General features: G+C 35.6%; 1 protein-coding gene across 4 annotated transcripts in view; it reads left to right on the top strand.

Moving 5' to 3' along the window:
* LOC138175884 (protein PHTF2) overlaps positions 1-16,194 on the top strand; it is a 184,162-nt gene that overhangs the window by 38,093 nt on the left and 129,875 nt on the right. For 3 of the 4 annotated variants that reach the window (XM_069106529.1, XM_069106527.1, XM_069106530.1), the window contains exon 2: positions 6,309-6,388. In XM_069106529.1, coding sequence (XP_068962630.1) covers positions 6,344-6,388 — 45 coding nt within the window. In that variant the 5' untranslated portion in view covers positions 6,309-6,343. Of the gene's footprint in view, positions 1-5,649; positions 5,675-6,308; positions 6,389-16,194 lie in introns of those variants that run through there. The other variant, XM_069106528.1, reaches the window with a different exon arrangement.

Raw genomic sequence — 16,194 nt, 5'->3', positions numbered from 1 at the left:
GGATGTCAGTGTTGGCCTGAGTAGCCCGAGAAAACTTCATGGGTAAGGTGGGATTTCAGATAATCATGGAAGAATGAATAGAGTTGATGAGGGAAGAGCATTTAACCTGGAAGGAGCATCATAAACAAAGGTCCCATGATGGAAATGATTATTGGACTGCTAGAAGAAGAGAATTCATATTTGAGAATGTTTGATGTTGATGTTGTTGTTGATGAGTTTGATGTTGTTAGGCCTCACAAAGCCTCTTCACAGAATGGGATAGATAGCTCTGTGCATATGAAGGGATGTTTTATTCCATAGTACTGAGATCTCTAAAAGATACTTTAAAGTCATTTAATATCTTTCCCCCCAGTCATTGCTACTAAAACCATACTTCATGTTATGCATGAAATATCACAGATTTAATTACAAAATGATAAAGAAAGAATGTAAGTTCCTTGAGAATCAGGATTGTTGTGCTTTTTTTGTTTTCTCTATTCCTAGTGCTTACCCAGTGCCTGGCATGTAGTAGGTGATTAATAAGTGCTTGTTGATTGATTATAGAATCGAAAGAGTAAAAAGAGGGAATAGTGCAAAATAGTTGATCTATTGATGGCAAAGTTCCAATATGACCTAAAGCTATAGCTTTAGGATTAGGTCACATCAAAACAACTATATCAGTTAGTTGATCATGATCATCAATTCATAAAATGAGAGCTAATCCCAAATCTAAATTTTTCAAAAGATCGACTTTAATGTCATAATCTGTGATAGTAAGTAAATAGGCTAAATCATTAACTCATATCCACATGAACCTTGTGTTGTAGGTGATGAATTATCATAGAATTTAAGACTTAAGGAAATTCTTAGCTGGAAGCAGTTTTTAGAAGTAATCTGTTCTGTTGAGATTAGGTCTCCAAAAAGCCAAGTAACTAATGGTTAGTTGATTTGCATTGCCTGTACTTGTGTGAAATTTTTGGTGTCCCAGAGTTTGCTGTGTCTGGTGTCAGATTCAGTAACATCTCTTCATATTGCTTAACCTGTTTTTAAAATAAGTATGAGGTAGGGGCGGCCAGGTGGCTCACTGGCCCCAGTGTCAGGATGACCTGGGGATCGAATCCGGGCTCAGATACTTAGTACCACACCCAGAAATAACTGGCTGTGTAACCTTGAGCAAGTTACTTAACCCCAATTGCTTAAAAAAAAAAATAAGTATGAGGCTCTCAGTGTCACTGACAGGTTGTTGACAGAAATTCAGGAAAACATCAAGTTCACATAATTTACAAAATATGTGTTGTTTTCATACATAGAAATGTGTTTGATAAGTGGTAACAGAACATTTCATGATTTAAGCGTACTAGTATAGTTGATTTTTAGAAATAGACACCATATTGTAGATTGGTAAAGCAAATTACGTAAGAACATTTTCTTTGAGATAAGTTTTCTTTTAAGATAATCAGCGACTTTTTCTGGACAAGAGATGGCATTAAATCTCTCATTGAAATTTGTTTATTTTCTAATACATTTAATTTTGACCCCTGGAGTAGAGAAATAACTGTTCATTGAATTTAGGAGAATGGGGAATCTTACATTTTGTCTAATGCATATTGAACTGTGATCATAATAAACATTTGCATGTTAATATACATTATTTGAACTAACATGAGAAATATTTAGCTTCAGTAATGTAAAATGGCATGTTATCTATTTAATGATTTCTTCATTGGATAGCCATAAAGTAAAAAGAATCTGGAAACTGTAAGGCGATTGCCAAAGGAAAACTGGGAAGTATAAATGTGACGAGTTCAGTTCCTTAGGGCCTTGGTTCCTTAATGCCTTTTATCTTTGCTGAGAAAGCAATTCAACCTTATTGACAAAGAACAAATTTATATATGATAGAGGAGTGAGGGTGATAGCAGATAATGTATGAACAGAAACATTGAGGGAAACATGGTTTGTAAGGTGGTCACAGACCAGTAAACAGCAGTGATAGGCAGTAGTAAATGGAGCGTTTCTAAAGAAGTAACTGAGCCCTTCTGTTGGGGAGCACAGTAGAAAGGTAGCTGTAGTAGCAATAGGGGAAATAGACTTCTGAGTCTGAAAATAATTTCTGAGCATGTATGTATTTGAGAGCTGACAAATTTCAGTGATTAATGACAATTAATTACATATGTTGCTTCTTCCTCTTTCAAATTGTTTACATGTTTAAAAAAAAGAAAAGAAGAAAAAACTCCCAATTCTGGTATGGGGAGTGTTATTAACCTAAAGGTGGTATGGTAGTTGTGGCCTTGAACAGATCTGATTTTTGGATTTTTTTTTGGTTTTATTTGCTTTATGGTTTTCATAGAATTATGGAGAATATAGAATAACAATGATATCACATGGTCTATAAAGTTGCCCACAAAATGTTGAGGTATGAAAGTCAGTTTTAAAAAGTCCTTTATGGGGTTTTTAAAAGTCTTGTATGTTTTGAAAATGTGAAATTTTAAATTCTGCTTTTGATGAGGTCTTTCATTCAGTAGCTGATATTAAATCCATTTATTTTATCCTTTATCAAGAAGCTCTATCATAGGGTGTTTGGATTTTCTGAATCAGAAATTAGGAAGCTTAGGCTAACAGAATCTTTTTCTGATTTGATAATTGATTTACATGAAGTCTTAACAAAAATATACAAGTTAAATAATATTTAGTTATACATTTGACACATTTTTTAATTGAAAAGGCAATGATTAGACAACAAGTATTTATTAAGTGCTTATTATATGTTAGGCACTGTGCTAGGCTCTGGAGATACATATTTAGACAGTTTAAAGACATGTCCCTGCCATGAAGCAGCTCACCCTCTAATGGAATAGAAAAATATTACATATAATATAAAGTTTAACAAAAGTTATATATTTCCATTGTGATTTTTGTCATTCATTATCATTCATTCTATCAAGAAGTATTTAATCACTTTGTATATACCGGAAACTGTGTGATACTGAGGATACCATGTGCTTTTCTGAAGAGTTCAGATGGCTCAATTGTTTATTCTCCTTATCTTTTTCAAATGTATCTTGGCAAGTCTTTGAGTTGATTTATCAAAGTTATTACTTATTGTTCTTGTATTATTTGACTTTTTCTTCTTTGTATTACCCAATATTTAGGACTCTCTCTTATTAGATTGCTAGGTAAAGGCTCTCCCCCTGCCCCACCCCCCCTTTAAAAAAATCTCTCTAAGGTAAACTACAGGAATGTCTGAGGTCTTATTTATTTACATTTTCTGGGCTTGAGCTTTTTCAGGGCCTTTATAGGTTTTATGTTTTACTCTTTCAAAATTCTTGGTCATTCAGTAGACATTTATTAAATACCTACTCACTGTCAGACATTAAGTATTGAGAAGAGAGCATACATATGCATGAGCACACACTTGTGCATCTATAATCAAGTAAGGCTTTATTTAGAAGGTGGAATTGAAAGATGTTATGAGGTAGAGGTAAGCAAGGAATGCATTGTAAGCATGCAGGAAAGCTAGTGCAAAGGCACAAAGGTAGAGATGGAGTACCTTTTTATTTGAGTTAGAGTAAGAAGGTCAGTTTGGGTGGATCATAGATTTTAGGAAGATGAGTAATGTCCAGTGATGTTGGAAAAATAGGTTGGCATGAGGATGTGAAGAATTTTAAAAGCCAAACAGAGGGATTTATATTTTATTTTAAAGGCAGTCTGGAGCCTGTTCAGTTTATTGAATTGGAGAGTGATGCAGTCAGAACTGCACTTTAATGAAAATCATTTTGGCAGCTGTGTATAGGGTGATTTTGTGAGTTGAGGGAAGGGTTGGGTGAGAGAGATGAAGACAGAAGCAAGGTTTGGCTTCTCATTGATTATGTGGGTGAAAGGGAGTGAGGAGTCAAAGATAATGTTGCAGTCACAAACCTGTGAGAGACAGTAAGAATGGTGGAGACTGCTTCCTCTGTTCTATGCATTCTGCCTCTTCATATCTACTCCAGTGATCCTCAAAAGAATATGAAGAACAGCAGAGGTGCTATAAGAGAAAGGTGTATGTTTTAATTTTCATAAAAGGCAAGTGAACTGAGCCTGCTGATTATAGGCCAATGAACTTGACTTATTTTTCTGGTAAAATTCTATAACATATTATTTTAGGGATGGTTTGTAAACATTTAGGAAAGGAAACAATGATGCAAACAATTAGTGTATCTTCACTGAGAATAGGTCATGTAAGACTAATCTTTTTTGCAACAGGGGCATTATCTTGGGTGATCTATAAAGTGACATAGATGTAGTTTACCAAATTTTAACAGCCTCTTATACAATTTAAAATTTTTCTGTTGCTGTTTTGTTTTATATTACTTATATTTCCCATTATATCCTTTTCCCTACCTCTTCCCAGAGAGCTTTATCTTATAATAAATGATTTTTTTTTAAAACGAGGAAGGACAAAAAAAAATTTTGCAGAACTGACCAATGTATTGAAAAAAATCTGACATTATATGTAGTATTCCACATACATTTCATGTTACATAAAAGTTGGAGAAATTTGGGTTAAGTGTATTTGGAACTAGTTCAGAGAATTGTTTGATATCAGCTTGAAAGGTCTTTGGTGGCATGCACTAAGGATCATTTATGTTTGGTCCTGTAACTAACATTTTTATCAGTGATTTCGTGTAAAGACATAGATTTGAAATCATATATAGCTGAAAAATAGTTAACACATAGAATGTCGAAGTTAGGATCCAAAAGAGTCTCAACTCTCTAGAACATTGGTCTGAATGTAATTAGATGGGGAGTCACTGAAGTTTCTTAAATAGAGAAGCTGCATGCTTAGACCTGCGCTTTGGGATTATCAGTTTGACAGCTATGTGGAATATAGGTTTTAGAGGAATGAGCAGTGCAGGGAGATTGATTATGGAAGGCTCTTGAAGTAGTTTAGGAAAGAGGTAATAAGGGCATGGACTAGATTGATCCTGGTATGAGAAAAGTGATACATGTGAGAGGTGTTGAGGAGGTGGAACTAACAAGAAAGAAAGTTAAAGATGATGAAAGAGGAAGAATTGAGCTCCAAGGATGATAGTTAGCTTGTTCAAATACTTGGAGGCAGGAAATTTGATGAATTTGGGGAACAGCTAAAATTCCAGTTTGGCTGAATGGTATGTGAAAGAGAATGATATAAAGTATGACTGGAACTACTTTTTCAAAGTGGATTATATTGTTGCTTTTTTTCTTTTAAAATTAAACTAAACAATGGTAAAGCTAGTAAGAGTGCTGATTTGTTAAGTGTTAAGGTAAGAATATTATCTGCAGTATTATATTTAGTTTTGGGCAGCACATTTTGAGAAAATTAATGAATTAGTATATAAAGGTGAGTGGTCATATGGAAAAATGTTCATAGGCCCATGATTTTAGATTCAGAAGGGACTTTAAAGGTTATGTAGCCCAACTACCTTAATTTTATAGTTTAGGAAACCTAGTTCTAAGAGTGATTAAGTGATTTGTTCAATGTTACCCAAGTAAGTAGAATTAAGATTCAAACAGGGTCAATCTAGTTAAGTTTGAAGAAAAGAAGGCTAAGTTTGGAGGTGGGGAAGAGATAGGAATGTTAGACATGATAGCTTTCTTTAAATAGTTCAAGAGCTGTCATCTGGAAGAGGCTTATCCTGTGCTGCTAACACAGAACTGGAATCAATGGATAGAAACTGTAAGAAGAACAATTTTCTGTTCAGTTAAAAAATGCTTTAATATTCAATACTAACAATACAGTAGACTGCCTTACAGAGCAAAGAATTCCTCATCACTTGAAATAATACAGCAGAGATCAGAAATATTCAAGCTAAGTTCTTGAGGAGAATTTCTGAGAGAAAATGGTATATTGGGCTGTATGATTTCTAAGGCATCTTTTAGCTCCATGATTCTAATAGCTCCATGAGTCTAAGTAAAATGTCTTGTAGAAGTTTTATATTGCAGCATTAATAATGGAATTGCTTTCACGTTTTTAAATATGGAAAAATAAATTTCAGTATGGATATACTATAAATTACTCTGAGAAACTCTGTGGCTATTTTTTATAAGACTATATTATTATATCATGCAATGTATTTTGTAGAAAGTATCCTCTGTTGTAATCAAGCAGAACCCTCTGTTATTATGGCAACTGATTTTTGTTTACCAAGAAAGCCTGTTGCTAAAATAGTAATGAGGAAGGGTGTAATGTAAGTATAGTCATACACCCCTTGCTCTGCAAGTAACCAGGGTATTATATATGCTTGTTATTCAGACTATCCTTAGAACGTGGAAGTTAAGTTGTCTCAATGTGTCTTTTCTTTCTTGCACAGCCTAAAATGACTAATGTGTGATCTCAGTGGAATAAATGGCGTCCAAAGTGACAGATGCTATAGTCTGGTATCAAAAGAAGGTAAGCTGGTAGTTACTTTAAGTTTTACGTTTTAAAGCATTAAGTTCAGAGTTATAAGTGTGCATTTAAAGTGGTTTTCTAATCTTGTAAGTCTTTCTCTTATCTCCTTGATTTATATAATTATAGTGTTACCTAAAATACTTAAAATTGATTTTTGAAATGGTTTTTTTAAATTGAAGCTCAATTTTAAGTTCATGACAGCATATGTAGAAAGCTTATAGGAGACATAAGGTCTGAACAAGATCATCCTTTTTTATGTTACTGGAGGTTCAAACAAGAAACTTGGCTTTAGTTTAAAATTATTGATCACATTTTGAACTTTTGAGATTAAGTTTTTAGTATAGGAAACTAAAATTTAATGCAAATAAGTAAAATAATTTGTGAAATAAGTAGTGTTGCTCTGATAAAGGGACAGATAAGCTGTTAGTAATCAGATACTTTATTAGAAAAATTTATACTAAATCAACTACATAGAACATCTGTCTACCGATTAAATCTATGGTATATAATCTGATATTCAGAGGAAGGTTGGTAAGGCAACAAAGAATGTTCACATATATAATCATTGAAATGCAAAACCTATAAAAATGTTTGTGTTTTTATAGCTAATATTTAGCAGTAGACTAGCACTGCATCATCCAGCTGATCATCAGTGTAAATATAGTACCAGAAAAATGTGTAACTTAGATTTCTTGATTATACTTTGTTATAATTGACTTAATAAATTAAATTTTTCTACTTAAAGTGGAGGATTTTCTTGTTCTATATTAAATATGCCAGGTAAAAACAATACTAAACATTATATAACTTGCCCCTTAAACTAATGCTTAATATTTAGTCCTTAGTACACATAATCTGTAGATCAGCATCATATGAGGAGGACTCAGTTTTATTTAGTGAAGGGAAATAGTGAAATTATGATTCCACTGAAAAATCAGTTTTGAAATTCTAAGAGAAAAGTTGTAAAGTATAATTTGAGATAGTCTAGTCAAACTCAAAAGTAGTTTTTTAAAATTAAAATCCTCTTCACAGATGTTTATAAGTAGCATTTTGTAATGTCATATCATCTATAGTTATAGCAGTCTTTCATCTCACATTTCTTAAGATAATTCTGATTGCAAGGGGGAAAAAGTATGCTTTTAGTAAGGGTTTAAACAGTGAATTTCCTTTATCACAAATTGTCCCAATTTAGAGTTCAGTACATAGAGACATTCCATAAGCATAACTATTGTTCATGGTGGCATAATGAACCAGAATTTGAGCCCTACCTCAAAACAAAGCAGTTTTCAATTTCTAATTTCTAATATTTTAAAAAGAGGAGGCACTGTGGGAAGGAAAGGAAGTAGTATATTTTCTGATTAATGTTGTCATATTGAATAGCCATGATGAGGCATCGCATAGTTACTTTGAGTGTGAAAGAAAATGTACTTAACCTCAAAGGAGGTACTAATATATCTTAAGGGGAGGCATCTTAGGAGATTTTAATTATTTGGATTCAAATAGTTCAAGGGTTTTCATTGAAAATATGGCATAAGGGATTTGTTAAAAAAAAAGTGTGGGGTTTATTGTGTGATAGTGAGGTTACAAGTTAAAAATATCCTACTGCAGAAGAGCCAAGTGAGGGTAAAAAAGGAAATGGCCCTTAGTTGTCAAGTAAAGGGAGGTACATCATAACAGGAAGAAGATGAGTGGGAGAGGAGGAGCTTGAGAATTTAGAAGAGTAGCACTGTTGGTCAGAGGATTTAGAGCTGGAAAGTATGTTAGAGATTCTGTTTCAGATTCCTCCTCTACCTCCCCTCACCTCAACCTCCATTTTATATGAGGAAGCTAAAGCTAAGTAAGGCCATGACTTTTCTAAGGTCATGCAGATAGCATGCATCAGAGCCATGTTTCAAACCCAGGTCTCCTGGTGCCAAAGTCTGTGTTCCTTCCAGTAGATCATATTTTAATTTAAAAAAACATTTTAATTACCAAAAAACTCATCAGAATTTTACATCTTCCCTAGGTCACAGTAATAAGCAATAGAAGGAGCATGAAGGTTGAAAGGTAGTGGATACTGTCAATAAGTTAAGTCAAAAAGCATTTATTAAGTGCTTACTTTGTGCCAGGTACTGTGCTAATAAGCTCTAAGAAAAACATTTTTTTGCTGTCAAGAAGCTTACTTTCTAATGGGGGAAGAGAAATGCAAAGGAAACTGAAAAGGAGGATGGGAGATGAAGGTACCTGGTGGGAGTGGGGCTGAGGAAGGAGGTGTATTATAGAGAAAGTCTGAGAGAGTCAGAAGAACAACCTGAAGAAGAATGAAGCCATGATTAGCTTGGGCCTCTTCCTTCACCTGGAGGTTCTAGGAGGAACTAGCCAGTCAGAAGGAGAGAGACCAAAGTGAGGAAGGTACTTTCGGTCTATGAAGTCTAGGGGGGTAGAGTGAACTTAAATCAGCAATGCAGCTTAGATAGTTCTTATTTTTTAGATTAAAGAAACATTAGCAATTTAGTCTTTGTCACAGCCATAAAGGAAACATGAGAAATAAAGAAATTTGGACCAGCAAGTAACCCCAAGTATGATTTTTGGGGGGGCTTTCTAAAATACAAGCTATCAGTTGCATTATTAGTGGGGTGAATCTAGTACTCTAAACCTGAGACTTAATCTGAGTAGCCTGAACATAACTGATAGTTATCCCCAGCTATAAATAGTCCAGCCCCCTAAATTCCTTATTATAGGAAGGATTAGTCATGCAGTAATATATGTGCCAGACTACAGCAAACAGGGCAGGGAAAAAGGTACTAATGAAAGAGAGGAAGTGGAAATTAGGGAGAAAAACCAAGCCTTTTATGAAGGAAAGCAGCCCCTGCACCTTTTCTAAACATTGTGAGGAGAGCAATAGCAGTGGATTTAGATATATTAGAGGTGTCATGGGAATCTTATGATTTAAATGAGAGAGGAGATGCTGAAAATCTTTAAATCGTCATCAAAACATTTCATATAAAAAAATGGTATACCGGTTTTCTCCTTTCTACAGGAAAGGTCTTATATTGGAAATATGTCAGCTTTCCTTGTTTCCCCCCCGGTGTTCTAGGACATTTACTTTTAGAGAAGCAAGGTGATATTTGTTGCCTTTGCTCCCACTTATAAACTTGGAGATCTTTGAGCATTATTATTGGTTAAATGGGGTAAGGAGTGTAGGATTGGAATGCTTATTTCCCAGTTTGATACTCAAAGCTCATTAACAGCAATTAGGAAAGTGTGTTATGTAACCTTCACCCATGTGGATACAAGTGGACACTATGTATTCCAAGAGGAGACCTCAGTTCAGCAGTAAATATTGGAAAAATGTGGGAGAGGGGTGCATTTAAAACCACCTGGTTATGCAGATGAGCAAACGTTGGTATGGGCTTAAGTTTATCAAGGGAGTTCTTGATATATCTGATTTACTTGGACATTGCCATGAAAACAGTCTCTGAATATTCTCTTAAGTGAAAGTGAAGATTGAATGCTAGTTTACATTTAGAAAGGAGCTGGGATTTTGTAAGGAAGGAAACTTCTAATACATAAAGATCCTTATATTAAAGAGAAGAAAGTTTCAACTTTGAATATAACTAAATTACATTTGTGTACGAATGTAGTCTCCCAACTTTCTGCTGAGGAGTGCAGTATATTTCAATATCTGTTCTTTAAGCACCAAGATTAATCATTGCTGTTAATCTGAGTTTGGCTGCCTTGAATGTTTTCACTTATGTTATTGTAGTCATTTCTGTTGCTTTACTGCTCTGTTTATTTTGCCCTGGAATAGTTCAAATAAGTCATTCCCTTTTTAAAAAAATTCGTCATACTCATTATTTCTTATGGTACAATAATATCCCATTATATTAATTTGCCAGCCATTCACTAGTTGATGGACGTCAATTTCATTTCTAGTTGTTTTTTTAAACTACAAATGGTACCGCCATGAATATTGTGGTGTATGGCACCTTTCTGTATTTTATATCCTTGGGTACATGCTGTCACATTCATGCAGTTAATAGAGGCCCTGGAGTCAGGAGGACCTGAGTTCAAATGTAACCTCAAACACTTAACACAAAAACTAGCCATGTGACCTTGGGCAAGTCACTTAACCCCAATTGACCTAACCACCCCCCTCCAAAAAATAAAGCAAAAAAACAATTTAAAAACTGAGTTTTGAACCCACTGCTATTCTGAAACTTCTTTCTCAAAGCTTGTAAGTGATCTCTTAATTATGAAATCTAGTGATCTTAGACCTCAACCCTTTTTGTATTTTTCTATATCTTTTGACATTAATTATCCCTTCTTGGATTCTTTTTCCTTCCTTGACATCTTTAACATATCTTGGTTCTCCTCCCACCTGGCTGATAGCTATTTCTCAGTCTCTCTTGCTGTATTGTCATTTGTCTCCTTTCTAAACTTCAATATCCTGCAAGACTGAATCCTGGTCCCTCTTTTCTCTTCTTATCTCCTCTTCTTTCTCATCTCCTCCTCTTCCCTCTCCTTTCCTTCCCTTCTCTCTTTGTAGTTGTTTTTTTTTTCTTAGAGGGCTGATTTAGGGATATTGGGGGTTATTTTTCTTTGTTATTTGAACCAGTAGTAACTGAGAGCTCACAAAAATAAGTCCCTGATGGGAATTAGGGAAATGAGAAGAGAACCTAGCATACATACCCTTAGAGTATAATCTTGTTTTTCTACCTAGCAACCTTCTCCTGGACAGATGAACAAGTAGTGCTGATTAACCACAGTGGTATATGTAAATTAGTGAAATCCTTCTGCCCTCATTCATTATTATTATTTAAAATACAGAAATAATAAAATGCTTTGCGCTTTTGTATTGATTGAGTGAATATTAAATAGCATTCTTCAGAAATAGGTTTTTGTTATTGTGTATGAAGAATGTCACAAATGTTTAGTTTAGCCATTCCCATCTAATTCCAGTGTAATACAGAAACCACTGGTCAATACATCTCTCTATTACTATCTGCTTTTGAATCAGAGAAATGGAATCTAGATAGACAGTCACCTGCCTATAGCAGTCTGAGGATGGAAGTGATTGGCAGCCTATTTGTATGGGTAGGTATGAAGAATTCCTATAGAGAACCAGCCTTTATCCTTCAGAGAAGTATTGATCATCCCATCTGGTCCCAAAAGTGGAGTGCATTTTCTTACTGTTGGGTCCCAAGCCAGTCAGTAAATAAACATTTATTAAGGTACTACTTTGTGTCATGGACTCTGCTAATCTTTCGCCTCTTGTCCACACCCCATTCTCCAAGGGAAACTTTAATTCCTGCTAGGAAAGGAAGCAGGAGGTGGGAGCCAGAAGTTTGGCCACTCGCTCTCTTCAGAGAAAGGAGGTACTGGACCAGAATTATATCTGTCTGCTTCCTTAAATATTGTGAAAACAAATCAGTAAGTATACATAGGAGAATATATAACCAGACAATACCAGTGGGAAAAACTCTCCCATTAGGATATAAGAAACTCAGCCCAACCAAGAGAGAGTCCTAGATCTCACCCAAGAGGAAATTCCCTGAAGTTTCTAGTGTAGCAAGTCAGAGAGGAACATGATGGAGACTACTAGCTCTTCTCATGTTGGCTTTTTCCTAGAATCTTACTTTCTCTTTAGCAACCTCAAATGGGTTTGGTGTGGTCCATCTCCTTTTTTGGAGCTGGAAACCAGAAGGACATGAAGGAAATGCAGAGCCTGAAGATTACAAAATCTGAAAAGACTTTAAAGATGCTGGAGTCTCCTGTAATGTAATGCCAAGGAAAGGCAACTTCCCAGGTTCAAAATACCAGCATAGGTGCTCTCCATTTTATTCAGTGACAAACCAAGAACAGAGAAGGTCAAAACATGACATCATTCCAAATACAGCATTTACTAAGGATGATTAAATAATCTCCAAGGACTACCCCACCCCAGGACCTTCCAATCATTCAATCAATTACAAAGTCCCAGTCTAAATACTTCTCCACCCCTAGGCTATACCTTCATTTAGTCCACCACAAAGCCCCTCTTCTCAAATGGAGATTAGTTTCCAAACATAAGCAAAGTACCTTCATTTGTCAATCACAGAGCACCAAAAGGTCAAAAGTTCCCCACCCCTGGATCTCAATTGAATCTACCCCAGAGTTATATCAAGTTTAAACACAGCACTTAATACCCAAATGGAGGTCTTTTCTTCATCTTGACAGGAGGCAAGTTCTCAGCAATCTTAGTTCCTGGGGAGACAAGGCTCAGCAAGGTCACAAGATACATTGCCAGTCCCTTCATCAATTCATCCTCTGTAGAACAGTCCTAGAACCCCTGAAAACATTAGCAAAACCCTCTCCCAGGATTTCTGTAAACATACAACCAGAAAATCCTTCTTCAGGGCTTCTGAACCAACAGAAAGGTTCCCAGACCCCTGCAACAACAGCCCTGTCCTGGCACCTCAGGGGGCAGGTCTCAAAAGTCCAGGGCAATTCAAAGCGGCCACCAGCAATTCTCTCAGTCTCTCTCTCTGCCTCCACGAGGTGCTCTTCCAAAAAGTTCCTCTGCCTCTCTCTTGTCTCTCCAAATCTGCGTCACCAGCTCCTCCCAGTTCAAGACTTTCTTTTCACATCAACAAGTCCATCCCACAGGTGGGATTAACAAGCTCTGGGTTTTAACACAATCAGTTTGAAAACCAAGCCAATACAGGGGAATCTTTAATTGCCATTACTATCACATCTCCTCTCCCCTACTTTCACCAGCTATGCTTTGAACCCCACAAAGGGCACTGATCTCCACCAGTGAAGAAAGTCTATACCGTTGGACTTTGGGACTAGGGTCTTATCTGAGAAAGAGCAAGAAGACCATTGTCACAGGATCCTAGAGTATGTGTAAAGGGAGTATATGCAAGAAGGCTGAAAAGGGACGGGGCTAGACTATTGAAGAGGATAAATAGGATTTTATTTTATTTTGCTTTTTGGAGGGCAGTTGGGGTTAAGTGACTTGCCCAAAGTCACACGACTAGTAAGTGTGTTAAGTGTCTGAGGCTGGATTTGAACTCAGGTCCTCTTGACTCCAGGGCCAGTGCTCTATTCACTGTAAAACAGTATTTTATATTTGATCCTACAGGCAACAGGAAACCACTGGTGCTGATTGAGTGGGGATGAGGGGTGGTGTATTCAGACTTGTGATTTAGAAAGATCAGTTTGACAGCTAAGTGGAGATTCAATTTGAGTGGAGAGAGACTTGAGCCAGGGACAGCAATCATCAGGCTATCGAAATAGTACAGGTGTGAGGTGATAAGGAACTGTATCAGGGCACTGGCAGAGTCAGAGAAGAGAATGGGGGCATATACAAGAGACTTTACAAAGGTAGAAGAAACTGCAGGACCATAAACTTAGGGCAATAAAAAATTTACAAGCTTCCCAGTACTAGAGCTGAGATCCTTACAAGTATTTGGGCATCATCATTTCTATACCTTGGGTTCTAGTAAGGGGTGGGGGGAAGTATTCTCCTTCAGGTTAAAGTTGAGATCTATATTTTGAGTTGATCAGAGGGCTCTTTACATGCTTAATCTAAAATTGGTCATATTCATCAGGAAGCAGTACTATATTAAGTAAGTAGTGATCACCTGAAGTATTCATTTGAGGAGTTTGCTACATTTTAACAATCAGAGCTCTACTACATTCGAGTCCACAGTGTGTTTTTACTGTTAATTTATGAAAGAAGTAACTAAATAAAAGCAAGATTATTGAGAGTGGGAAGCTTTAATTTAGTAGTTACTATCTAAATAGAGAATGGAATGTTAGGAAATTGAATTTTCAAAAGGGCACTCTTAAGTTTTCTATAGTAATAACAAATTTCAAAGCAAAGTATTGATCTTTAGTAGTTATTTAAATAATAAAATACATGTAGTTGACTTCTGCAGGGGACCAAATGGTATTTGAATAGGCCTGTGCATTTTTAAATGAATAAGCTACTCATTCCTGCTTGGGACTGGAAAAGGAATAATTTAGTATATGCTGGAAACTATTTTCTAAAATCTGTTTCTTTCCATGGTGAAAAAGTTCTAAATAGAGACATTAGTCAAGGGTTTGCATGCTTGCCAAATATATTCCAAATTTCTTGCAGGCTATTTAAATATAAACACAGTAACAGACATCTTAGTGGTGAAATAAGTTGGTAGGTTGCCACTACCAGTCTAAAATTAACCAGTGGTGTTACAGTAGCTCTGAATAGAATGAGTATCAGTTTTTTGTTTGTTTTCTTTACTTATTTTATTCATTCATTTATTATCTACCCACTCTTGTACAGGGTACCATTGGAGGTGGTGGTGGGGTGGTATCTGTGGAGGGCTACCCTGGAGCTTTCAGTGTTATAGGAGATGACTTAGGACAAATATACTTTTTTTACAGATAATAAGCCACACTTAAAAATCTTGTCCAGAAGACTAGTTTAGATGTTAAATTGCAGTTTGTAGGGTGATCTGTGGTGTTATTTTGACAAAATATACTAAATTCAGCACCAAGAATTATTTGTTGACATGAAAAATTTTCCTACTTGGAACTTTCCTCAAAACTTTTGTGTTCTGAAATAGGAAAAATATAATTTATTTATTTACATTTTGAATTTTACTTTTTTTGTTAATTATAAACTTATAGGGATTTAGAAGTATCTTTTATAGGGGGAATTTATGTTATGGAGGAAAGTATATTATGAGGGTATGGGTAAAAGATAATAGAAGGCTTTGTGGAAAGCGAGGGAAAAGCATTTGATTTCTTAAGCAGCCATAAAAACAGTTTACTGTTTACAAACCAGTTTACTTCCCATAAACATATTTTCTTTTTATTTAGTAGTTTAAAACTAGGAAAGGAATAGAATTGGATGATTCTTTATGGTGATATTGATATATTTTTCAGCCAGTAAAAGCAACTTATTAAAAAGTTTCACTTTTTAAATTGACAGATTTTGTTTTCAACCATCATAAAAACCCAGGCAATAGTCACAGTTGATTTCCCTACGATATGTAATACCCCTAAGAAAGTAAAAGGCATAAAGAGTAATCCTATTGTAACTATACACAGCCTTAAACTTCAGTAGTTTTCTTTTTATTAAAAACAAGGAGACAGTAAATTTCTTATAGGTTAATACTGCTATTGTCCAGTGTTTTTCATATTTTGTTACCCTTTGAAGTTATCATTTATATAGTCCTAGTAATTATGTATATTGTTTTGGTTTTGTGTTGCTCATTCTGTATCACTTGCCTAAAGGTTTTCTCCATATTTCTTTGAAAAATTTAGTCATTTCTTATAGTGGCAGTAATATTTCAGTACATTTGCATGCTATGATGTTTTTTTCTGCTTTTTCCAACTGCTGGACCCATGATTTCTTTCCAACTTTTTACTATTAAAAATTATGCTTTTTGGGGCAGCTAGGTGGTGCAGTGAATAGAGCGCTGACCCTAGAGTCAGGAAGATCTGAGTTCAAATGTGGCCTTAGACACTTGGCACATTTACTAGCTGTGTGACCTTGGGCAAGTCACTTAACCTCAATTGCCTTGCCTTCTCCCCTCAAAAAAAAATAGTGCTGTTATGAATAGTTCCCTACATATATGTCTTTTTTTTGCCAATTCCCTGGTCTCATCAAACTGACACTTGATATCAACTCTCCTCCCCTGTGCTCTTGCATAGGCTACTTGGACTTCACTCCTTCCTTATTTCTGGCACTTAGAATCAAGACTCACCTCTGGTGCCACCTCTTATGGGAAGTTTTTGCCGACTCCCTAGTTTCCTTCCTTCCTTCCTTCCTTCCTTCCTTCCTTTCTTCCTTC

The sequence above is a fragment of the Petaurus breviceps genome, unplaced genomic scaffold (assembly GCF_028583685.1).
Source record: "Petaurus breviceps papuanus isolate PSGF00001 unplaced genomic scaffold, PetGlider_PUasm1.0 79, whole genome shotgun sequence".
NCBI lineage: Eukaryota > Metazoa > Chordata > Mammalia > Diprotodontia > Petauridae > Petaurus > Petaurus breviceps.
Note: the sequence above shows the minus strand (reverse complement) of the source record. Positions and strands in the feature narration are given on the sequence as shown.